At 36.4% G+C, this 27,199-nt stretch overlaps 1 protein-coding gene across 5 annotated transcripts in view; it reads right to left on the bottom strand.

Moving 5' to 3' along the window:
• KAT6A (lysine acetyltransferase 6A) overlaps positions 1-27,199 on the bottom strand; it is a 160,114-nt gene that overhangs the window by 87,639 nt on the left and 45,276 nt on the right. For all 5 annotated transcript variants that reach the window (XM_069075828.1, XM_069075830.1, XM_069075831.1 and 2 more), the window contains one exon: positions 62-170. In XM_069075828.1, coding sequence (XP_068931929.1) covers positions 62-170 — 109 coding nt within the window. The remainder of the gene's footprint in view (positions 1-61; positions 171-27,199) is intronic.

Genomic DNA, 27,199 nt, shown 5'->3' with positions numbered 1-27,199 from the left:
TAACCATATTTTACTATGTCTCTTGTAACAAGCTGTATAAAGAGCATAGAGGATCACATACCACTGTTGCCACAATCAGCACAAGAGATGAGCTCCTCTGGTTTCTTCTCTCGGTTTTGTTCCTTTGTACCAAGACAAAAACTACAGATTGGAATTGGTTCAGCAACTGGCTGTAAAGAAACAAACACAATTCATTCATGTAGATTACATTTTTTAGTAAGTTGACTAGTAAAAGCACAAATTTACAAAGATAGTCAAATTGCAGTTCACAGCTCCTTGGAGACAGAGGTTTGTCTGTACACAGATGTACATGTATGACTGTATTTATATCAGCCCAATACTAGAGTGACTTCGTTCCATATGGGCTGAACTCATAACTTTGAAGTTGCAATATATCGATCACAATGAGACTGGAAGAAAAAATGTGGTTGCATCACTCTCCATACATCACCCACTACTCAGAAAATTAACTCAAATCAAAGGAGAAGCAACATGGCAGAAGGTAAAATACTGGACCTGAAGTTAGTCAGACAGGGTAATGACCCCATCTGTCATACTTACTAGCTGTGTGACCAGAGTCAAGTTACAACCTCTCTGAGCCTCAGTTTCCTCATCTGTAAGATTGAATCTGAGGTCCCTTCCAGCTCTAAATGTAGGTTCCTGTGAGGTTCTGACTGTATGACCTATAATACAACAGCATCTTCATAAATGAAGGCTGGTACATTGTGACATCAGCATTCTAGATGACAAAAGGAAGCTAGAATCAAAGAGAAAATTAAAGATCCAAATGTTGCCCATGTGGGTCAGGCATCACAGGGTTAGGAAAAAAAAACAAGCTAAAGGAAAGGTGCTACAAAAACAGGATAGAAAATTATGTAAGCTAAAGCTATTGCCACAGTTTAACTAGTATTTATTAAGCCTGGCAACATACCAAGTGAATTTGTTTCTGTCTCTGTGAGATGAACTGAATCTCAATGCTCAGAGGAAAAGAATTAAAAGAGAAGGTGAAAGAGAAAATGGGGGGGGGGAGGGGGGATATACAACATTCCACTTCCAATTAAATGGGGAAACCATCCTAGGGCAGTGGAAAGAGCACTGAACTGGAACCTGGAAGACTTAGGTTTGAATTACAGCCATGTCACTTACTTTCTGTATAACTCTAGACAAATCATTTTAGTTCTCTGGGCCTTAATTTCCTCACACAAAATAAGTTAGACTAGCTGACTTCTAAGGTCCCTCCTAGTTTTAAATTTACAATCCCATTATCCTAGAGGTTAACATGTAGCATCGTATTGATTACTACTTTACACCAAATTTTTTTGGTAACATAAAAAACCTCATGCATTAAGTATTAGGTATGACCAGGCTTGAAATAATAAGAATCCCAAGTTTTAAGGGTTGGTTTTTTGGTCGGGATCTGTGATTTCATTAGAGTAGGCAACTCAGAGTAAGAAAATTACCTTCTTCGATGCAGATCAACAACTAAAGAACTAGTCTTAAAAAGATGGGTTGTAGTACTGAGAGATTAAGAGAGTTACCCAAGTTCACACAGCCAGTGTGAGGCTTCAATTTAGATGGTGCTAATGCCAAAGCCAGTTGCTTTATCCACTACCACCACATTGCCACATTTATCATAAGAATACTGATCTTACAGCCTGAAAGTATATTTCTAAAGTAAAATGAAGGTAGGTCCAGATTGAAAATCACATAGGCCTAGATAAATATTCCCAAAAAAACCGAAAGGAATAAAAAATTTCCTATTTTTTAAAAAATACATAAGATTACATTCACAATTTTCTAAATATTCACATCTCCTGTTGTTCACTTCTAAAATCATATCACAAGGACAACAGATTAGTATGATGCATTTTATAAATATCCAAATAAGAATGTAGCTAAACGGTCATACAAAAGCAACTTTGATGACATACAATGATAATGAGACTCTAAATAGTTTCTGTTTTTCCTCACCACCCCCTAATCATTTCAGCAAGTACTGACAATTTGAAACTAATCATTTGGCTTTTGAACTGCAAGTTTAAACAATTTCAATAAATCATCTTGGTAGCAGCGAAGAGTCTATGAGGCTTCTTCTGCTCAATTTATTCATGATAGAGCATTACTAGGTTGAGGTAAATCTTCTTTTACCACCTATTTGTAACCATGTTCAATTAGACTATTTGAGCCACAAAGCTGTTTAAACAGCTTCACTTTCTAAGTTTTAATGAGAATGCAAAACAGAGGAGACGCTCTTATGTTAGTCTCCCCACAGTTTCATAAGTTTAGTCCTAAATATCTGCTTGTCTCCATAACTATCTAAATAAACATGTTGTTAGTTAATACTAGATTTTGAGGAAACTTTACAGCAAATAAGTAGGCGTATAATTAAAGTACTTAAGAGATTCAGCAATTTTTAAAAATTGTATTATGTGCATATTTTTTTTAAAAAAACCTGCTGGGATTCTTGATTCAACTGCAAAGAGACTATTGAGTAGTACACAGGAAGTCCAAACAGCTTGATGCTAGTTACTTTGCAGCATGAGGCTTCAAAGTGCATATAAACCACATGAAAATGACACTGAAATTCTAAATTGTTTCATCTGCTGACCTCAAACACCAAACAGTTATTTCCCAAATACCCACCAGATGGCAGCACTAAAGAAACACCTATTCTACAAGCTCATAATTATAACTGACTTTCATTCTGATTTGATGCACTGGGGGAAGATTTTTAAAAGAAATAAAAACTGGTAAGAACATTTATTTCCTTCAACTGTTATTTATTACCTGAGGTTATATATATTTGTTTCTATATGAACTACTTTTCAGACTGGTTTACTGAGGGTACGTTTCTTTCTTTCAAATCTTTCAAAAAGATTTTTTATCTTTAATTTTTATAATACTAACAATGATTATTAATTTAATAAAATTTCAGAGTTGGAAGGGAACCAACCTATACCTGAACAGAGGCCCCTTCTACCAAGTACTGAACAAGTCATGGTGACCTACCCTTTGCTTGAAGACTTCCAGGGAGGGTAGACCTACTACTTCCTCCAAGGCAGGCCATTCCACTTTTGGACAGCTCTATTATTAGAAGTTTTTGCTTACATTCAGCCTAAATATGCCTCTTGCCTTCTTTTCCAATTCCATTTTGGCACTGAGGGAACAAATCTAATACCTGCAAGAACACAAGTTTTGGCAAGTTCTACCAAGGCTCTACCTAAGAAAGGCAAAGATTATGACTACTCTACAAGAACCATGGAGAGCTCATTACCAGCAAGTTGACAATTAAGTGATGAAATGTTCTGATCTATGACAATGAAAAAAAAATGAAAATACAAAACAGTCTTCAGTCCTATGCAATCCAGTTCTTCTGCAGTAATAGAGTAGGCAAAAGGGGGAGAAGAGAGTCCTACAGTGCTAAGAATCACATAGTATTTCGACTACAAACATTAATTTATCTCTTGGTATATTAAATGTGAGGGCTGTCCAATGACCTATAAATTGATACTATGGAATGAATTGGACACATCAGTACTGACATTCTCACTATAAATAAAACCAAGAAAACAAAAAAGTTGCAGCTAAAAGATTCACAAAGAAGCAAATAAAGAAATTGACAGAGGGGTGGCTAGGTAGCACAGTGAATAGAGCACCAGCCCTGAAGTGAGGAGGACCTGAGTTCAAATCCAGCCTCAGACACAACGCAAAAACTAGCCGTGTGACCTTGGGCAAGTCACTTAACCCCAACTGCCCTACATTTCCCCTCCAAAAAGCAAAAAAGAAAGAAAGAAAGAAAGAAAGAAAGAAATTGACAGAGTTGGTTTTACTATGTATCCAAAGGAAAGAAAGAAAAGGCATTTAATGAAATACTTGGGTCATCTGACTTTTCATTGATCATGATGAGAATAAGCAAAAAGATCACAAAGATAGCTGCAATTTATGTACCCACATCTGATGCAGCTCATGATGAAATGGAAGTAAATTCTTTGAAAAATTAAACAAGATTTTCTGAAGCAAGTCAAAATATACACTGTTTTTGGTGACTTTAATCCAAAGATGAGTATGGAATAGGAAGGGGGGTGAGGGCAGGTAAGGAGAGATAAAAATGTAAGATTAAGAAGGGCTTGCTCAATGAATGAGAAAGAAATGAAAGTGACCAAATGCTTGGAGAATATTCAAAAGTCTCAAATCAATGTCACAAATATTTTCTTCAAAAAGAATTAAAAGCTGTGGAACAGTGGCAAAGCACTGAAAATCACCACACACACATAAAAAAGAAATTAGTGACATCACTGTTTTGTTCAGTCATTTCACTGATATAGGGGCAAGCCCAGGAAACTGCCCCTTACTCATGCAGATCAACAACTAGTTTGCAATTTATTAGTCTGCTCCTTCATGCTTGTGGCAAGCTCTATACCCGGGATGATCATTTCAGCCCTGGAATTCAATAACTCAAACTTTAGAAGTGCCCTCTGTCCCTGAGGATCCTTCCCTCTGATTGGATGGCTCCTCCTAGAACTTCCATTTAAGGAAGCCATCTCTTCATTTCTCATTAGGCTTTGCTCCTCCAAATTTTTTCTTCATGCCTCAACACACCAAGTACCTGCTTCCTCCCTCTGCTGGTACCTCCCTCCCACTTTCAACTTCCTTTTATATGCTATCTTTCCTATTAGAATTTATGCTTCTTGAGGATAGGGACTATAGCTGGTTTTTCTTCTATTTTATTCTCAGCACTTAGCACAGTGCCTTAAGCACCTAATAAATGCTCTTTTTAGACTAACTGCTAAGAATTGTCTGGGACCTAGAGAAATCAACTTGCCCACAGTGACATCACCAGTATGTGTCAGAGGCAGCACTTGAACCCAGGTCTCTCTAACGCCTAGACTGGGTTCTCTAGCTTTTACGAAATGACAATTGATATAGGAATCATTTCCGAAATAATGCCCTTGCGCAATAAGGACACAGACTAGTTAGAGCAAAGGTCAAAACTAACACCAGAGATAAAAATGAGTTGAAAATACATGTGAAGTTAGCTCCAATATGACCTGTTTAAACAACCCTGTTTAACACCAATCAATCTTTTCACTTTCTGTTAAGATCATAGAAGAGCACAGCTCTCCTACATAAGCTTCAGCTAATATTTGAAAAGAATCCTAGATACACAAATAATTAAGATAAGCAAAGAAAAAGAGAAACAAGTTGTTCCATTCAGGGCAAACTGTACAAAAGGATGACAAGAAGACCATAGCAGAGAGGTCATACCAGGGAAGTCAGTGTAAACTCTGGTCAGAAAACAGTCATACCATGAAATCCTGCCCAAACTCCATCAAACAGTCCTAAAGCCACTTGGTAGTCTGAACTAGAAAGTTGCAAGTTCGGCCAAGCTACAATTGAGGGCCCGAAGCCAGATCTCAGGTCTGGACAGAGAAAAGAATCAAAGGATTCACTTATATGGCACTCTGAGAGTAGACTGGGTCCAGACACAGAGATCTGGGAGCCAGAGCAGGAAAAACTTGGTGCTTTTTATATGTGTGGAGGTGGGAATGGAACAGTGGTGCAGGAAGGACTAAAACCAGACTGATCAACAACACCCCAACAGAGCCTATGAGAGACACCACAAGGGGCAGAACCAACTCCAAATTAAGAAATTATACACAGAAAAAAAGTGAATCTCAGAGGCCAAACTGATACCAGGAGACTGAGGAAGAAGAAGGGGTCTAGCATTAACTATGCCATCAAAACCAGTGGTATCAAAGACATCCAGATTACAAAGGAGATAATAAAATAAGACATCTATCCAAGAGTACCAGAAGGGGTGTGCCCTGTCATAAAGTCACAATCCAAGAAGAAAAACTACAAATAAGAGTAAAGAGAATAAACCACTAAATACAACAAATACTAGAGGTTAAGAAAAGCTTACGAGGTAAAAACCAGAAGAAAAACGTCCTGATCACAAAAGGTCCATATAAGACTAGTTAGAAGAAATCAACTAAGAAATAAAAAAATTGAATTAAGAATTTTCAAGGGAAAAAAATTAAAGTAGAATACACAAGGATGAACCAAATGGAATTCAGTGACTCCATAAGACAACATGAAGGATTAGAACAAAGTCAAATGATTGTAAAAATAGAAGAAAATGTAAGGTATCAATAAACAACAGACCTGAAAAACAGGTTGAAGAAAGATAATCTAAAAATGTTGGATTTCCTGAAAATCATGACCAAACAAAAAAGCTAGCCACCATATTACCAAAAATCAAAAAAGGAAAACTGCCTATATCAATCAGAAAGAGAAAGCAAAGTGATAATATAAAGAATCTACTAGCCATCTACTAGCCTAAAAAAGAATTTATTAATCATCTCCTAAAAAAATAACCCTTATGGTGACAAAGCTTCAAAGTAAGTATAATAATAACAATTATAATAATAATACTTTAAACAACCAGAAAGAACATATGAAGGGGAATCACTGTCAAGATTACAAAAGACTATACTGCAATAACTATGAAGGAAAAAAAATCTTTGGAGGGAGGGTCAGATAAAAAAGGTAAATAAAGTATAAGAAAAAGATAATATGGTCTAGACTTAGTAAAAACAAAAACAACATAGTAGTGAAAACAGACCACTTCAATTGCAAATTACCGGTGTTGATCATTGATTCCTTCTCTTCCTCAATTCCCTCACCTCTACTCATCTTTTTATACAGAAAGAAGATGGCAAAGGGAAAAAGAAGGAGAAAAGTATAAGAGGTTAACATGGAAAGAAACACAAAATTAATTATAATTCATAAATTCAATCATAAATATTGAAGTTAATGAGCTTTGACACACATGGATTTACAAAGTGAACTTTATCAAATATGCAAAGAATAATTAATTTTATGATAACATAAATTATTTGCAAGCTATTACATTACAGAAAATAACAGAAGAGAAATTAGTTGTTCATAATTGTGTCCTGCCAATATGATCAATCAGTGAGGCAATGAATAAACATTTATTAAGCACCTACTATATACAGGCACTGTTCTAAGTCAATGGAGATATAAAATGAGGCAAAATACAAAAGACAAGATACAAAAATATAGGGAGAAATAGAGAATAGAGGGAGAAAGCCAACAACCAAATAAATGTGTGTATGTGTGTATTCATACATACACACATGATATATTAAAAGTAAATAAGAGTGGGAAGGCACTAGAATTAAGAGGGGTTGAGAAAGGTATTCTGTAGATTAAATTTTAGTTGAGACTTAAAGGGCGTCAGGAAAGTCAATAGATAAGGAGGGAGAGCATTCTAGGCATGAGAAAGAGCCAGAGAAAAATGTCCAAAGTAAAGAGATGGAGTATCACATTTGTGGAACAGCAAAGATACCAGTGTCACTGAATCGAAAAGTACATAGTGGGTGGTAATAAAGAAGACTTGAAGGGTATGAGGAGGCTATGTTATAAAGAAGTTCTGAATGCCAAACAGAGTATTTTGTATTTGATCCTGGAGTCACTAGAATTTATTAAGTAGGAGGTTACATGGTCAGACCTACGATTTAGAATAATCACTTTGGTGGCTGAATAGAGAACAGATTAGAGTGGGGAGAGATTTGTGGCAGGAAAACCAGTAAGCAGGCTATTGGAAGAGTTGTACAAGCATGAGGCAATAAGGGCCTACAAGAGAGTGGTACAGAGTCAGAGGAAAAAAGGGGGGTATATTCAAAAGATGATACAAAGGTGAATCAGCAGACCCTGGCAATAGATTGGATACAGAAGGTGAGAGATAATGAGGAGCTGAGGATGACACCTATGATGTGAGCCAGAGAGACTGAGAGAATTGTAGTGTCCTCAACAGTAATAGAGAAGAGAAAGGGAAGGGTTAAGAACTTATTAGTTCAGTCTTAAACATGTTGAGTTTAAGATGTCTACTGGACATGTGGAGGTGTGAAATTGGAGGTCAGAAAAGGTTAGGGTAGCATAGAGCAGTCAGCATAGAGATGGTTATTAAATCCATGCAAGTTGATGAGATCACCAGTATTAGTATCAATAAGAGAATTAGTATAGAACAAGAAGAGAATATTAAGAACAATGCTTCTTAAATTAATTTACAGATTTAATGTTACACCAGTAAAACTACCAATGGGTTACTTTATATAACTAGAAAAATAATAACATTTATCTGGATAAATAAAAGTTCAAGGATTTTAAGGAAATCAATAAAAAAAAGTGAAGGAAGGAGGTCTAGTAGTACTAGACTTCAAACTATACCATTAAAGTGGTAGTCAACAAAACAATCTCATAATATAGTCAGTCCTCTTTTTCTACTCTAGGCAGTTAGGTGACACAGTGGACTTAAGAGTTAAGAAGACATAAATTCAAATCCTGACTTAGATACCTACTAGCTATATGACCCTAGACAATTCACTTAATCTCTCTTTGTCTCCAGTTTCCTTATCTGTAAAATAAGTATAATAACATTTACCTCCCAAGGTTGTTGTGAGGATCAGATGAGATATTTACAAAGCACTTTACAAACCTTAAAACACTATCTATCTGTGTGATAGTCACATATATATGCATATATAAAAAAGAGAAATTTTAAAATAATCAATTTTTTGATTACCTGTTATTTACATGAGGCATAAAACAAAAATCTGCATATGCTCCAAGGGTGTCTGCTATAATGTTATGATGTCTTGTGCAGGGTCCAAATGGAAGAGGAATTCCCAAGAGAAGGTGAGGTCTTCTAAATGCTCCTGGTGAGCATGACACTGTTCTAGTACTGACTACGTCAAACCCCCAAATACTACAGGTCTCCTAACTGAGATACTCACCCATTAGAGCTAACAAATGACAGAAAAGAAATCAAAGTTATAAAGAATGCACATATCCCACATTACAAAAATGCAAATTATATGGTCAACCAGCTGAACAACTCTACCAATCAAAATGTCTTGGATATATACTCTAGATGGGTAATGAACTGATCCCAGAATTAAACAGAAAGAATAGGTTGAATTGTTCTTGACAAATTATATAGCACTTCCAATTATCCCTAGTGCTCCCTAAGACAAAAACCTATTTTCTTAATACCGATATTCTTCTAGTGATGCTATCAAAAACCATAATCTGAACAAAATTGTGGACATAGGAATGATATAAAATAGGACAGTGTAAACAGGCTACACGATGTTGTCAAAGATGATTTGAATGCAAGTAGTGGCAAAAAGAAATTACCCGGAAAATATATGATTAGAAAAGGAAGCAGGTTAATCATAAACCAAAAATAAGCCTGAGCAATCAAACAACAAGTAATGGAAAAAGAGAAAAGGTACTAGAGAACAGAAGAAACCTACCTCTTTCCCACATGGCAAAGAGACACATGCTTTGTCTGATGCAGTCACTAGATTGGATGTTTTTACCTAACTTTTTTTTTTGGTCACAATAGATGGTTCAATGGGGAGGGGGGCGGAGTACAGTGATGTAAAGACAAATGACACACAATGTGACGCGCACATTTTTTTTAACTGAATCCTGAATGTTCAATTAATAATCCTGAAATGTTATAAAAGACCTAAAGGAAGATCTTCAATTTATAGAGCAGATCCTCTAACATAGAACTACAGAGAAATATGGACAAAAGTCACATACCATAGATAAGTTCTCATCTGCACTGGCAATGCACATAACTGAAATTAAAAATTCATTAAAGAAATGCAAAAAAATTAAGAAATGAAGTTACATTTGAAATTTTTTTTTCTTTTAGACCTAAGTACACAATACTACTAAATTAAGCATCTATTATATTCCAGGCACTATTCTAGACACTAAGGATACAAAGACAAAATAAAATTAGCCCCATCCTCAAAAAGCTCACATTCTATATGTACAAAATTTATAGAAAATAAATACATAAAAGGCATACAAAACATTCTGTTCAACTAGAGTAGTTTTTTCTTGATCCATTCTTACCAAAGATTTTATTTCTAAAATATGTTTATGATATGTCAGAAAAGTAAACAAATTGGATAAAATCTGCTATTCTTCCATCCTCTAAAACCTAAAGATTTACTGTGGGATGTCCTTGGTGAACTAACTGACTTGTAAACATAGTTGTGATTCCAAATAGTATTTGAACAATACAAAAACCACCTATAACAATTTAATTTTGGCATTGACCTTACATAATACCCACATTAAAGTGAATATCCTCTAACCCATCAGAGAAAGTCTTTGGTAAGAATGGATCAAGAGAAAAGGTATGTATGTCTCAGTTAACATTTTAAAGTAAGTCAGGACAAATCTCAGAACAGAATCTAGAACTTCCTTAAGAAAGAGAGACAGAGTGCAGAAGTCAGAAGAGACCCGAGCTTGCATCTCAGTTCTGTCATTTACCAGCAAATTGCCCTTTAGAGAGTCATAACATCCCTGGGATACAGTTCTCTCTTCAGTAAAATGAAGGTGTTAGTCTAACTCTAGCTCTAAATTCATGATCATGATCTGTAAAATTAAATAAAGATGATTGTAATATCCTATAATATTCATTTCACAAGATTGTTCTGGGGACAGAAATGAGATCATATATATAAAATACTTTGCAAATCTCCAAGCATTATATTAAATGTCAACTGTTATTATTACTATTATTATGTCATTATCATAGAGTGGGAAAGAACCCGAGAAGCCACTTAATGCAAACCACACCTAAAAAAAATCACTTTCTATAAGATATTAAACAAGTGGTCATGAAGACTGATGTCTTGTCTGAAGACCTCCAGTAAGTTGGAATCCACAACTTCCTGCCACAACCCATATCACTTTTGGATGAATCAAATTGTTATGAATTCTTCCTTAAATCTAACTTAAATTTCCCTCTTCACAATGTCTACAAATTTCTCTTAATCTTGCCCTGTATGGCCAACAAGAATTATTATTACTATAATTAGCTATAAAACCCCATTAATCACATCTTTTTAGAATTTTATACAATAAATCTGAAACTATGCCCAAAGGGCTATAAAAAAGTGCATTCCCTTTGACCCAGCAATACCACTTCTAGGGCTGTACCCCAAAGAGAGAAAAGTGGGAAAAGGACCGGTATATACAAAAATATTTATAGCAGCTCTTTTTGTAGTGGCAAAGAACTAGAAATCAAGGGGATGTGTATCAACTGGGGAATGGCTAAACAAGCTGTGGTATATGAATGTAATGGAATACTATTGTGCTATAAGAAATGAGGAGCAGATGGACTTCATAATAACCTGAAGAGACATATATAAACTGATGCTGAGTGAGGAGAGCAGAACCAGGAGAACTTTGCACACAATTACAGACACATCCTATCTGTGATGACTAACTTTGATAGACTGGGCTCCTCTCAGCAATGTAAAGTTAGAAGACAACTCCAAAAGATTCATGATGGAAAGGGCTATCCACATCCAAAGAAAGAACTACAGAGTCTGAATGCAGATTGAAGCAAACTACTTGCTCTCTCTCTTTTTTTGTTTTGCTTTGTTTCTTCTTTCTCACTGTTTACTCCATTGGTTATAATCCTTCTTTACAACTTGACTCATGTTTAATGTGAAGACATTTATAGATCCTATATTTGATCGTATGCCACCATGGGAGAGAGGGCAGGAGAGAGAAGGGGAGAAAATTTGAAACTCAAGGGATTGTGGGACTGAATGTTGTAAACTAAAAGTAAACAAATTAACTAAAAATAAATAAATTTACAAAATTTTTAAAAAATAAGAATCCTTTGCTACACCACAGAAGTTCAAATTTATAAAACTTGTCAAAAAAGGGGAGGGGAGGGAAAGACAATTCATTTTCCAGAATTTCAAACCTAAGGAATTTTCAGGAATGATATAGTATAACAATAGCTTCTAATGAAGTAGGACAGAGGCATAAATTCTTAGACAAAGAGGATATGAACTAAATTCAAGAACTTCAAATATAAACTTGGGAGATTCTTAGGCACACAGGAAATTCAAATGTATTAAGAAAGGGGGTCCTGAAGGATGCTCAATAGCAAAGGAAAAATTCCTGAGTCACAAAAATATTGTCAAGTTCTCAAAATATTACAGGACTCAAAGTACTATAACATCCATCTTATAATTATCTGCCAACCAGAGTCAACCAATCATGCTTCCACTGAGCACCTACTAAAGAGAGGCAGAAGGGTACACTGGAATGGGTGCTATATGTAGAGAATTCAAAAGACCTGGATTTGAATCACAGTTTTGCCATTTACAAGTCAAGAAACATTTAAGTTTTTACCATGTGACAGGCACTGCTACCTATCTGACCCAAGGCAAGTTCAACTATCTGTGCCTCATTCTCCTTATCTGTAACATGAAAGAACTGTGTTACCTCTAGGTACTTCTAGGGCTTTAAAGGCCCAGGAAGGATATGGCTTTCCTGATGGCAAGTCGATGGTAAATGACAAGATTAAGATTCAAGTTCAGGTCTCTCCTGTTTCCCTTTCTTAAGGAAGTTCTAGATTCTGTTCTGAGATTTGTTTAAATCTATTCTTATGTACTAGTACCATTCTAAGGATTGTAGGGGATACAAAGAAGTTTAAAAATGTCTTCCTTATCTTTTGATCTTACAAATAGGAGGAGTATGTAGTGGAAAGAGTAAGTACTGGATTTGGTTCAAATCTCAGGTCTGCTGCTGGATACCTGTGTGACCTAAAGTAAGACATAACCTCTCTGGATCTCAAGTTTCCTTATCAATAAAATAAGCCACATCCAAAATCAGTTGACAAGTCTTGTTAATTCAACTCCTCGTTGTCTCTCATTCCTTATATCCAGTTGGTAACGGAGGCAGGTTGATTTTACTTTCATTAATTCTCTCAAATATATCTCCTCCTCTTCTCTGACAAGTGACCCCACCTTGGTGCAGGGCCTTATCTCCTCAAGCTTAGACTACGGCAATAGCCTGCAGTTGGGTCTGATTGCTTCAAGTCTTTTTTCCCTTACTACAATCCATCCTTCTAAGCTGCCTAAGTAATTTTTCTAAAGGGCAAGTCCAACCAGTTTGCACTCTCCTCCACTCCCCACCCCTACTCAATAAACTCTGGTGGATCTCTATCACCTCCAGGATCAAATACAAAATCCTGTTTGGTGTTCAAAGTCATCTATAATCTAACCTCTCCCATGCCTTTCCTGTCCTCTTACACTTTATACCTTCCCACACACTTTTTTATCCTGACACTCCTGACTTCAGAACTTCCACTGACTGTCCTCCATGCCTGGAATGCTCTCCATAACATACATGAGGAATGCCTCCTCATCTCCACCTCCTGGTTTTCCAGGCTTCCTTCAAGTTCCAGCTAAAATTCCACTTTTTACAAGAAGCCTTTTCTGATCCCCTTCAATTAGTGCTTTCGCTCTGCTGATTATTTCCTATTTACAGCTTATATGGACGTAGCTATTTCCATGTTGTCTCACTCATTAGAATGCGAGCTCCTTACGGGGAAAGGATTTATCTTTTGCCTTTATTTATATCCCCAGTGTCTAGCACACAATAACTGCTTATTGTTTTTTGTGTTGTTGTTTTACTATATCCTTATTTCAAGCCCTCATCACCTCTTGCCTAGACTATTACAGCAAGAGCCTCCTAATTGATATGTTTCTCAAGTTTTCAAGTGTCTCCTCTTTCCAATTCTTCCTCCAAATAGCTGCCAAAGTAATATTCCAAAGCACAGGTTTGACCATGTCACTCCCCTACTCAATAAACTGCAGTGGTTCCCTTTTGCCTCTGTGCTCAAATGCAAATTCATGTTTGGTATTAAAAGTCTTCACAACCTAACTCCAAACCTACCCTTACAGACTAATTACACATCACTCTTCTTTATGTACTCTACAATCCAACCAAACCGTCCTGCTTGCAGTCAGTCCCTCACATACAACATTCTACCTCTGCCTTTGTACATACCATCCCCTCCATGACCAGAATGCATTCCCACCTCACCTCTGCCTCTTCAGATCACTAGGTTCTTCAAAAGCCCAGTTCAAATACCATCTCCTACACAAAGCCTTTATTTGCTAGTACCTTTCCCAATACCTTTGAAATTAATTTATACAGGTCATCCCAAAAGTTTTAGTGCAGCTTTTAAGCTATTAAAACTTTAAAGCTACACTAAGCCTTTTGGGACATCCTTCTGTTACTTCACAATTATTTTGTATCTCCTTTTATATATCAGAAACATATAATTTTAACAATTATTAAATGGCCTAGAAGTTAGATCTCAATTCTGTTTTGTGTGCATAATATCTATTTGTGTATCAAGGAAAGAACTCTAATCTTTCTAGTCCCAATCAATCAACCAATAAGCATTGATTAAATGCTTACCATAAAGACAAAAATGAAACAGTTCCCATCCTCAAGGAGCTTAAAGGGAAAATGTCATGAGTGGGACAGGAGAATACAACATGTGTACCTAGACAAGGGTTTATAAATTGTAAATTCCTTGCAAGTAGAGACCTGAGTCTTTTTAACTTCTTTATAAAGAACACTCTAAGTTTCTAAATATGTGCCTTGTATTAAAAAAAAAAGCTAAATTATATTCAATATAGCAGTAAGAGAGCTAAGTATATGTCTTAACATTTCTGTTAAAACAGTTAAAATTAAGTTCTGTCCCTAAAAGTGAGATAAGAATCACATATATACCATCTTTACTTCATTCACTGAACAAACACTCCTCATGTATCTATCATGTTCCAAAAACTGTGGTAGACTGTGGGAGAGACAGAAATAAGAAATCTTCATAAAGACAGGTACCTTGTAGGACATTTCACAATTTAAATTACCCAAAATCCTACTTAAATAGAGACATTATCTCCCTTCCTTAACTCCATCCTATGCAATAAAGTAGAATTGAACAAAGCAGTATAAAGAGACAAATGAAAATAAAGGTTCCCAAATTCTACAGGGAAAAGTCAGTCATGTATTTTTTAAAGACATGAATAAATTTGGAGGCAAGCATTTGACTAAGAAATATCTTTGAAAATGGAATCAACCTAAACCCCTAGAAAAAATAACAGAAGCATCTGATGACTCCAAAAGAACAAGATATGTAAAATTTAAAATGTGTACTATCGTTATATAAGCATCTACACATTTTTACACCATCTATTATTATTTAAATAACACCAATATTTTTTTTCAAATTTGAAGCATTTCTGGTTGTTTTTCTACAGCTAGGGACAATCATAAAAGTGATTTTGTTTTTGACTACAAAGTTTTTAAATTAGATATCATAAGTCATTCAACTGTGTATGAGAGGTATCAAAGACATTGTCTCTTGATTCCGTGTATAATTTAAAGGATGAATACCTAAAAGACCTTGCTTAATGTTATTGTTATACTCAAAAACCTGCATATGATTTTCTAGTACCCACAAGAAAAAAAATTAAAAGCTCTCAGTCTGGAATTCAAATTCTTCCATAATGTGGCCCTATCTATCACACTATTCCAAAAATTATCCATTCCAGGATCAGGTTGGTTTCCTTACGTTAGGCTTATATTTGTACCTAAAAACTTTTCAATTCAATTTAAATCAATTAATATTTATTAGGAACTTACCTTGTTCATAGCACTGGCTGAAGAAAGATATAAATTTTCAAAAAGGCACAATCCTTGACTTCTTGGAGTTCACAGTATAGTAGATAGATATGATGCAGACATAAATATAATATAAAAGAAAGTCATAAGTGTATAAGAGAAATCTAAGGAAAGTGCAATTTGAGAGTCAATGGGTTTATTACTGCCTAAGGGCAGAACAGAGAAACTTCTTGAAGTACAAGGTAGTGAGCTAGGTTTCAAAGGATAAACAGAAATTCAACTGCGGGGGAGGGTATGGGGAGAGAGTATAGAAGGAAGGAAGATGGTGCTCCAGGTACAGAAAACAATGTGAGCAAAGGCAGAGGCAGGTAAATATATAGAATAATAAAAGATAAAGCAAGAAAGAAAGATTGCGGAGGGCTTTAATGCCAGAGTAAGGAATTTGAACTTCACACAGTAGGTTTTATATTTATAATAGTGTGTGTAAAAATAAATATATGTGAATATGTATGCATGCATATATATGTATACACACATATGTACATATGTGTGTATGCACAAGCCCAGGGTCATACAACTTAAGTGCCAAAGGCTAGATTTGAACTTATATCTTCTTAACTCCAGGTCTGGCACTCTATTCATTAGTGCCATCTGTATCTACCTCCTTTTCAAGCATTAACTGGTAGCAGTACAGGGATGTATTTTCACTCAAAGTCCATAGATCTGATATTTCCCTTAAGTCAATGAAACATCATTTCAGTATAATTTTATTTTACAATATTCTCAATATTCCATTTAATCTTCCCATTTTAACACATAATTATCATAACTAGTCTAAAATTTCAGAAAGACTTCATCATAAGCTTCTCTATCTTGAACGCATTTTCCCTAAATTCCATGTTGTCCTCATCATCATCATCATCATTAGTATATCATCACCATGGACAAGGAGGATAGTGTTAGGAGTTGGGGATACAAAAACTTCTAAGACCTGGATAGCTTCTAATATACTGGAGGAAAGAAGATATGTACATAAAAAGAGAAGATATTACCTTGTGTTGTAATTTAACTCTTATGGTACACACCATAAGTGTTACAAAAAATTAAAGAAAAAAAGCACAAATATCTTTTAAAAGTCGTATTTCATTAAATTATACCACCTTACAGGAGTCAGAAAAAGTAGGCTTGTCATCTCATTTAAAATGCCCTTCAGTAACTCTTATTAATCCTTAATCCTACTCTTGCACACTCAATGAGACCTGGCTCCCTCCTGACAACACAACATCCATCCATGATCACTCTTTCTAGTAGTAGCTACACTTTCACTCATTACCCTCTCCCCACCATAAACTCACGCACTGGTCATGGTCATGTGTTCCCCATTGCTACTTCCATAATCTCCCTCTACCACCATCTATCAATCAGTAACCTCTACTCCCTTGAGATTCATTCAATATTTATCACTAAATCAAAATACTCTATAACCTCTAATACATTTCCCTCATTTCATCAAAGAGTTTAGTGGCTGGTTCACAGTCTTTCCCACCTCCCCAAATGTCATCCTACTAACGGAATAAAACATACATACTGATACTCTCTCAAATATCCTAATTGTCCAATTACTCAACTTAGTCATTTCTTATGACCCAGTCCTCTACCCCACCTTTGCTACACACAGAAACAGACATACTTTCGATCAAGTCACAGATGCTCAGAAATTCTTTTATTTCATCACAATCTTTTGTCATTCTAATTTCCTTCTGCTTATATCCCCCAAACCCTTCATCATCAAGGCAAAGGCCAATCCCTCCACCCCTCAGTTCTTTCCCAGATCATTAACCTACACTGGCTATACTCTCCCTCCTTGCTTATCTTGACCCCTTTATGAATGAATTAGTTCCACTCTACCACAATCTTCTCTTGAGTCGTTTGCCTCCTTAATGTATCACTGATCTTACCCTAACAAACCCAAATTTTGTATTATTCATACCATTCTTAGGTTCTATTTATGTGCCACTGAATGGAGCTGGAGGAAACCACAAAACTTTAATGACTGGGTCCACTACAAATTTATATTACATGTTCTTAACTGGGCCCTTGTGGTGGCAGGGCAATCATTTTATACCTCCCTGACTCGCTGTCTCCTTCACTGAAGCAGCTTTTCCAAACCTTTTGATCCCTTCTCAAACTTCCCTTTGCTTCACCACTATCACCCAACCTCTCAGCTGAGGACCTTGCCTCATAATTTTACTGAAAAAACTGAGGTTACTCAACTGAGTCTGGTGTCTCTTCTCCTCTCCTGCCCTGAATACCTCTGCTCTCCTCCTCTTCACCTAATATCACACATTGATGCCTTCTACCACTATCTCCTTCTTCAACCCTTGTTTCACATGAAGAGGTGGCCCTTCTACTTGCTGAGGCAAGTACATGTACAAGTAAGTGATCTTATTCCATCCTGTCACCTCCAGCAAACTGCCCCCTCTCTCACCCTCATTCTCTTACTTTTCTTCAGTCTCTCCCTAGTTACTGACCTCTTCTCTACTGCCTACAAACTTGCCCATATCTCTTCCAGCCTCAAAAAACCCTCACTTGATCCAACCATCCCTGCTAGCTATCATCTCATCTCTCCTCCATTTCATATCTAAATTCCATGAGAAGGCTCTCTACAAAAGGTACCTCCAGTTTCTTTCCTCTCACTCTCTTAACTCTCTATAATCTCCCTTCTGACCTTAGCATTCAACTGAAACTCCTCTTTCCAAAGTTACTCTCTCTTAATTGCCAAATCTAATGAATGTCCTTTTCTCAATTCTCATTTCTCTTGACTGCTCTGCAATCTATGACACTGTCAATCACCATCTTCCTTGATACTCTCTTCTCTTTTGAGACTTTTTTAGGACACTTCTCTCCTGGTTTTCCTATCTATGTAATCATTCCTTTTTAAGCCTCTTCTTGCTGGATCCTCATCCAAATCATTCCTGCCAACAGTTGGTGTCCCACAGGGCTCTCTTCCTGGGCACCCTTCTCTTATCCCTCTATACTATTTCCCTTGGTCATCTCATCTGCATCTGTGAATTCAATTATCATTTCTATCTAGCTCATTCTCAAATCTACTTATCCACCCCAATCCTCTCTGCTGACCTCCAAGTCTCATACCTCCAATTTCCTCTTGAAATGGATATCCTGTGGACATCTTAGACTCAACTTGTCCAATACTGAACTCATCTTTCCCCCCAAACTCTCCCCTATTCCTAACCTCGCTATTTCTCTTAAGTCATCCAGGTTCAAAACTAAGTGTTATTCTTGATTCTTCACTTTCTCACCCCCTCATGCCCAATCTGTTGCCAAGGCCTGGAGATTTTACCTTCCTTAACATCTCTCATATATACCCCCTTCTCTCCTCTGACTCTGACACAACTCTGGTCTAAGTCCTCATCACTTCATATCTAAACTATTACATTACCCCATCTGGTTGGTATTCCTGACTCATGATCTCCCCACCCTCGTTCATCTTCCATTCAGTTGCCAAAGTAATCTTCCTAAAGTATAGGTATAACCATGTCACTTCTCTGCTCAATAAACTCCAGTGGTCTCCTAAAATATAAACTCCTCTGCTAGGTTTTTAAAAGACCTTCATAACCTGGACCCTTCATACTTTTTTCCAATCTTCCTATACCTGAATCCCTTTCATGTACTCTATGATCCAATGATCCAGTGTGGAATCACTGCCATTTCTTGTGTAAGAAACTCCATCTCCAGAGTCCATGCATTTTCAGGGGCTATCTCTTATGCCTTTATTCTCTCCCCTCTTTATCTACACCTCTGACTTCCCTAGCTTCCTTCAAGTTTCAGCTAAAATGACATCTTCAGCAAAAAGTCACCCCAAGTCCTCCTTAATGTTAATGCCTTCCCTCTGAAATTATCTCCAATGCATACCTCCTATGCGCATATCTTGTTGATACACAGTGGTTGACATGTTGTCTCCTCCAATCAGTGAGCTCCTTGAGTATAAGGACTCTTTTTTTGCCTTTCTTTGTATCCCTAGAACTTTGCAAAGCACCTGGTACATGTCAGATAATAAATGCTTGCCTTGTTGACTTAACTTGGTAGTAAGTCTGCCCCTCTTTTGGTAACCTATTGCTTCCCTTCCCCTACCTCTACCTGGCCCCATCCCCACCTCAAAGCCCCTTAGCACAGCGGTGTGATCCATTTAACACTGTTTCAGTTCAGAGCTCTAGAGATCAAGAAATTCACCAGCTTGTCTCCTCAGCAACTCCCTACTAGAGGGATTCACCAGCATACTTTAAACAAGTCAAATATTTTCCAGATATGCAAGTCTAGCAGCCTTACAAAACTTATGAAAATAAAACAAAGACTGTGATGATTCCATAAAATCATCAATTCACTGTACATATTTTGTCTAATGAACTCTTAACTTCATTAACATCAGACTGTAAAATAAGAAACAAGACTTTCTAGCTCCTATATACATCCTTTCTCCCCTCACTCATCCCAAAACAACAGACCTTCAACCCAAGAAGGAAAAAAGGAATAAATAATATCATTCTTCTGTACCCAAGCCCCGAATAAGTATTTTCAATGCTAATCCACAAATGAAAAAAAGTTTTCCACTAAGGTATCTTGGAGGACCTTTGAAAGGACAACCAGTTTTCTAAGACATGTGGAAGGTTTTGTTTTTTTGTTTTTTGGGGATTTTTTTTGCAAGGTAGAGGAGTAATCTAAAGCATATCAATAGTCAGTATTTGTTAATGTAGATTATTCAATCTACAGACTCCCTAATCCACTCCCATTACTAAAAATAAAAATAAAAATATTCCATATACACCTATATTCTAAAATTATCAGTTAAATTAACATATTTTTATTCAACAATATTAAAATTATAGTAAAAATGGATAGCTTCAATTTCACCTTTACAAGAGTATAAAGACAACTTTAAAGTATTTAATGAGCCTGAAGTCAGAGGCTAGGTAGTTTTATATCAGAGAAAGCAATGTAATAAGGGTGGAGAATATACTGACGTAATGCTCAACAAGGAAAGCCCTGGCAAGTGCAGACTACATACACACAATGAGAGATCAGGAAAACGAGGCTGGAAGCAGGCAGCTCAGTTTCATGCTGCAAATTTTTGGCAGACATTCAACTCCTTCTGCTGTTTTCTAGCAAGCACATTTATCTATGTAATGTCACCATATCCAGGGATTGGGGGGAGGAGGGGGGAAGGGGGGAGGGAGAATGTTTTACAGGCTGCCAGTCCCTCAGCACATGCTGTTACTATACAAAGGATGTCTAGAAAGCCAACGCGCTACACAGATTCAAAGACTGCGCACACACACCCCACCCAAAGACAACTGCAGAGAAGAGAACAGCCTATGGAAAGAAGAAAGCCTTTAATTAAAGACTTGATTCACAGCCAATGACTCAGTTTTGAAAACTCTGAATTCAGCAAGGAAAAAAAATTGCCTCTACCCTGCAGAAAAAACAACTACTACCCTGCAAAATGCCAGTGTGAGGTCATAATTTGTTGACCCATGGTCAGCCACAAGAAGATGCTACTGTACGAACAAACAAAATGATGCTCTAAAAAGGAAAATGATAGACTCCATCAATAAGAATTCACTAAGCACCTACTATGTATCTGATTTAAGCACTGGGAGGAACAAACATTCACATGCTCCCTATCCCCAGAAAAGCTGTGTTCCACTTTTTTTTTTGGGGGGGGGGGAGTAGAGAGAGGTCTGAGGTGTACTATCACTTTTGAGTAAAAGGTATAAATTTCAGTCATATGAACTGGAAAAGGAAAAAATATCTCCTTCCCTATCTTCTTTGATCTAATTACAAAGCTAAAAATTAAAAACAGACTGATAAAATCAAAGCATGCATCAATTATTCAGATATGTAGATTCCTATCCATTTGGTCACTCCAATACAACAAATATTATAATTAACATAATTATTAAAAATAATTCATAGAAGCACAGCCTACCCTGAATATTAAATTAACCAGGTAAACTACCAGTCTTTCTATTTCTGTCTTGCTCAAGGTCATACTCCTACACACTGTGCAGCTTAAAATGACATCCAATCTGCTTCAAATGAATGTAATAGCATAAGAAAAAAGAAGAAATACCCATATCATATGAAGAAATTCCAAAAACAAAAAAAGATTTGGCCCAGAGTTTGTACACTTACAAGAGCTTTGATACTGCTTTGTTTTAATCAATTAATCAACTAGAATGCCATCAGGTATAGTAGGAAACGGGAAGGAAATGGGAGCAAGGCTTGGGATATATAGTGCCTGGTCTGCTAATTAGCTGCCTATCACTTTTCACTCCCATTTTCAATAAAGAGGTGCTTGGGTGAGATAATATGGTTCCTTCAACTCTAAAATCTCCTTCTTACTATGAGGTAAAGGGATACAATGAAAAGAGAACTGGATTTGGAATCACTAGACTCAGACTATAGTATGTATTTTTTCCATTTATTAGTAATGTGCCCCTGAGCAAGTCATTTCACCCTTCTGAAACTCAATTCCTTATCTGTAAAATAATACTGGTACTACTTAATTGGAAGGGCTATTATGAAGATCAAATATCAAGTTTTATATAAACATGAACTGATATTATTACCCATTCAGCACTAGGACATGATCTCTGCCTTCAAAGAGCTTACAATCCAGATGGGGAAACACCATGAAAACATTAGACAGGAAATATTTGTTGGAAATTAGGAAATATGGTACTCTAGGTTTTAATAACTGTAAGAAATCAAGAGTACTGGAGTGGAATAATGCACTTGAGCTGGGCCTGGAGATTAGGCAGACGTTCAAGTTCAAAACTAAATCTGCATTTCATTATCCTCACTTTATTTAATGGAGGTACAAAATTCCTGAGGCTCTGTCAAATTTTTTCAATTCCAGAAACATGCATTAAGCGCCTACTATCTATACTGCACAATATAAAGACAAAAAACGAAACACTCCTGCTCACAAGTTCCTTGACACAATATTTACACATATAAATGAACATAAAATAATTTGAGATGAGTAACAACTGGTGGAATAAGAAAGAAGTTCGCATGAAGGAGGTGACACCTGAACTGAGTCAAAAATCAAGAGAATACTTTTAACAGGTAGAGGTAAGAAGGAAGTGAATTATCATCTTAAGTGAGAATGCAAATGCACAGAAGTGAGGCACAGATTGACTAAGTCACAGGATAATTCTAATGGGTCATTTTGGCTGGAATGAAGAGTATATGAAAGGAAATTACATGGAATAATTCTGGAAAGGTAGTTGAGAGTGATTTTGTAAAGGGCTTTAAACATTTGACCAATGATTTTGTATTCTATTCTGGAAACAACAGGGAACTACTGAAATTCTTGAGCAGGGGAGCTATATGGAGAATAGATTTGCAAAAGGAGATAGGAAAGCAAGGGGGAAAATAGGAGATTATAATAATAGCTCAGTCAAGACATGATAAAGGACCTAAACCAGGGTAGTGAATGTTTAAATGAGGAAGAACAAAGATGGGAGAGATGGTGAGAAAGTAGAATCGTTAAGATTTAGCAAGTAATTAGATACTGGTTGGGGTGGGATGTTGGCCATAAACCTGGACAACTGGAAGAACAGTGGTACCCCTTAACAGAAATATTGAAGTTTGAACTATACTATAATGTTAAGCTTAGAACATCTCCCTCTTACACTTCTATTATCTATCTACAAAAATTTAGGTAAGGTGTGAAAAATATGGAAAGGAGCAAAAAGCACCGCAAAGAGCTGGACTTGATTCAATGACTAGTCTTGACATTAGCTAATTGCATAACCTTGAGGAAGTCCTTTTTCCTTTCTTGTCTCCCATTTTATTATCTTTAAAATGAGGGTGTTGGACTAAATGATAATTCTACTACAAAGTTGCCTCATCATGACATTGAAATAGCAATTCTAGCTTCTCAAAGACTATGTTCTGACAAAGCCTATTGTGCTTGCCTGGTATCTACCTAGCTAAGTTTGAAGACACTCATTAAATAAATTAATAAGCTAACCATTTGGGGATGAATTCTTTAATAATGGCAAATCAAGAAACAGGAAAAATGCTAAAATACTCAAGTAGGACTAAAGTCCTATTCAGCCCCCTTTCAGGTTTTCCAAAGGCAGTGGAAGAGAGAAGGAAAAGGGAGCACAGTTATATAAAGGAACATAAGTACAGTTTTTAGACCATCTGTAAACACTGACTTAACTACTGATGTTCTAAATCTGAGGTCCTTATTTAGTGACCAATAAACTGATATCATATTAACCTTGACATTCTCACTATAAATGAAATTAGAAGATTAAGTTGCAGTTAAAGGGAAGGATGACTCAAAGGTTTTCCCCAGAGGGACACATAAAGGAGTTTGGCAGAGTTGATTTTTGTTCCTCCAGAAGCAACAAGAAACATCGTTTCATGGGATAACTTGATCATCTCATATTACAGTGTTCATAATAAGCATTTGCAAAAATCACCATGAAAATAATTGTAGCTTTAGAACCAACATCTGTTGAAGAGCTGAGCATATCTTTATAGTCACACAACTGAATGAAAGGTCTAAAGAACACGAGATCCTACTGTGCTTATTGTTTGTTGACTTTGGGGAAAGCATTTAATTTAGTGAAGCAGAATACAGCTTTAAAGGCTCTCCTCCAACAAGGCATCCTCCTATGGATATGTCAAAATCACATAAAACTTCCTAAAATATGAACAAAGATAGCTTTGTTTGATAATCCTTTGATTATTAAAACTGAATGAAACATAAACTAGAGAGGTATACATTTGATAAAAGTATTTGTCATCATAATGGAGTAGGTCCAAAGAAGAGTCCAAATTGAAGAGGAATTTCCTATATGCCAAGGTCCTCAAGATGCCTGTTTGGGGAGTTAAGTTGTGCTAATTATGCATCAACCCCAGGATTCTGCGGAGTCTCCTAAACAAGATCCATAATCACTTAAAAGACCTCAAGAAGCTTAATTATAGCATTTTTTCCTCAATATTATGTACACAGGAAAAAAGCTGTCATATTATACAAAAACAGCTAATCATGAGAATTCAATAAAATGGAAAGGACACTGGATTTGAAGTTAGTGGACCTAGGTTTAAATCCAGACTCTACTAATTACTATGTGACCTTGGACAAGTCATTTAGGGCCCCAATTTCCAAGGCTATAAAATGAACTACACAGAGCAGTTAACAAGGGTTCAGACCTTGCTTCTGCGGCTTACTAACAGTGACATTGAGCAAGACATATGGAGTTTCTTAGCCTAGTCGGCCTCTGAATTTGCTTCCCACTCTAGAACTATGACAAGATGATCTATTAAGATTCATTATTTCTCAATTCTCATAACCCTAGGAGAATGAACCAGTCTAAAACTTGCCTGAATTTATATCCATTCTTAAAAATCTCAACTCAAATGCCATGTCCCCCATGAAGCCTAGACACTAATCTACAGTCAAGATCTCACAGAGCACTTTGTTCTGCACTCTCCAATGCATGTTTCATTAATGAAATATATTAATTTAAAATCCGTATCTTATCTAAATTGTGTATCTCCCTCAGAGACTAGCACAATACTCAGTGAATAGAAGATTCTTAATAAATGTTTTAGAATTAGTTTGTTGAATAAGCTTTCCCTAAATCCTATAGCTTGAAATCAGCTTCCAGCTATCCTCAATACACAGTCAAATTTAAGCTACTTGAAAGTAGGAATTGTTTCATTCATTGCACTTGTATATATATCCTCTAGCACAGTCAGGGAACATAGTAGAAGCTTAAATACTTATTGATTGACTGATAACGAAAAACACTTCCATTAATTTACTCAAAAGAGTTCTTTTTCTTCAACACTTCAACAATATATTTATTAGCCTAAAGCATGCATATTGTGCTAAATCCCCCAGAGGAATCCAAGTTTCAATAAAGACAAGTTCCAACATCTGGGCCTTAAGAGTCTAGTAGAGAGATGACATGAATATGAATATAATAATTACATTAAAGAGCTACAATTTGTGTTATCACTTTTACAATTTGCAAGCTACACTGAAAAGTATTATCTCTGACCATAACCTCCTATTTTTCCCCACTCTTTTACTCTGTTCAAAATTCACTGTTAACCACCTTCATCAGTCTACTCTATTCACCCCTCCTATTTTCCCAGGGCCATTGACTCTACTCTGGGTCTCATGGCCTACCATACCAAATCTTGACCCAATAATCAAGAATTTCAATGGTGTAATCTCCTCCACTCTAGAATCCCTCCCTGCTCATCCCCAACTAAAACTATATCCTTCATGGCAAAACAGCTGGAGGAAAAATGAAATCTCTCTGACTGGGTTTCTATTACCTAATCTCAACTGGGCCTTCACAGCTACACAGCATTTCCTTATCTTATTGATTACCAAACTTCTTTCCTCAAATCTCCTTCATCTAAACCCCTATATGTCCATCTCTCAGCAGATGACTTCAGTTACTTTACTGAGAAAACTCCCTGATGCTCTTCCTCTAAGCCTATGTTTTCAGATCCTGTCCTCCTCCATGCCTAGAATGGTCTCCCCCCTACTCCCCATGACTACCAGATTTTCTTCAACATCTAGTTTCAGGGAACACCTCTTCCATGAAACTTTCTCTGATGCTCCAAGCTGAAATCATTTCTTGCTCCTCAAATCTCCCACAGTACTTTATTTGGACCACACCTTTGCGCTAATCACATTATGCCTTTATTGTTATATAGTTACTTATCACCCATTTAATCCCCTTTATTAGATCTGAAGGACCCTGTGGTGAAGAGACTGAAACATTTCAGTTCTGTATTCCCAAAGATTAGCACAATGCCTGAGTAAGAAATTGATAAAATTTTACTTAATCTCATCTTTACAGGAACCCTATGAGGGAAGGCAGATTTAACTCTATTTTACAGAAAGAGAAATTGAGGTTCTACGAGTTCAAGATATTTGCCTAAAATTACATAGCTACTATTAAGTGACAGGTATTAACTAAAATGCAGATCTCCCTGGTCCATTGCTACTACAAGTAGTTTAAGGGACATCTGCACCATCACCTTTCTGACTTAGAAGTCATTAAAGTCATAAAATATTTAAACTAGAAGGGACCTTAGCTATGTTCCCTCATTTTACAGAAGAGAAAACTGGGTCCCAAAGGGATTAAATAACAAGCTTTACCCCCAAATAACTCTCATCATCTACTTCCTCCACTCCTACTTACAAAAATGTCAGATGATTCTAGAAATTACATTATCATGCTATCTAGGTATACTACAAATACAAGTTTTCTGTCCTCAAATGAACTCTAACCGTTGTGTGTACCACAATCTTTTTATTTATTTCTTATTAGCTATTACACTGCACTATTTGAAAACTCATCTTCCCTCAAGTTCCAAATTCATTCTTTCTCCTTCTCTTTCAGGTGATTTTGCCTTCTACTTTCCTGAAAACACCAAGGCTGATGTGAACTCTCTAGAATCTTCTTCATTTATGTGATGTCTTAATGTCATCACCTGGCCTCTCTTGCCTCCTACTCTCAGAAAGAAGTAGCAGCCTTTGCTAAAATTAAAGAGATGAACCATTCATACTTCT

This window comes from Petaurus breviceps, unplaced genomic scaffold (assembly GCF_028583685.1).
Source record: "Petaurus breviceps papuanus isolate PSGF00001 unplaced genomic scaffold, PetGlider_PUasm1.0 90919, whole genome shotgun sequence".
Lineage (NCBI taxonomy): Eukaryota > Metazoa > Chordata > Mammalia > Diprotodontia > Petauridae > Petaurus > Petaurus breviceps.
The sequence above is the reverse complement of the archived record's forward strand: the minus strand, read 5'-3'. Positions and strand labels throughout refer to the sequence as shown.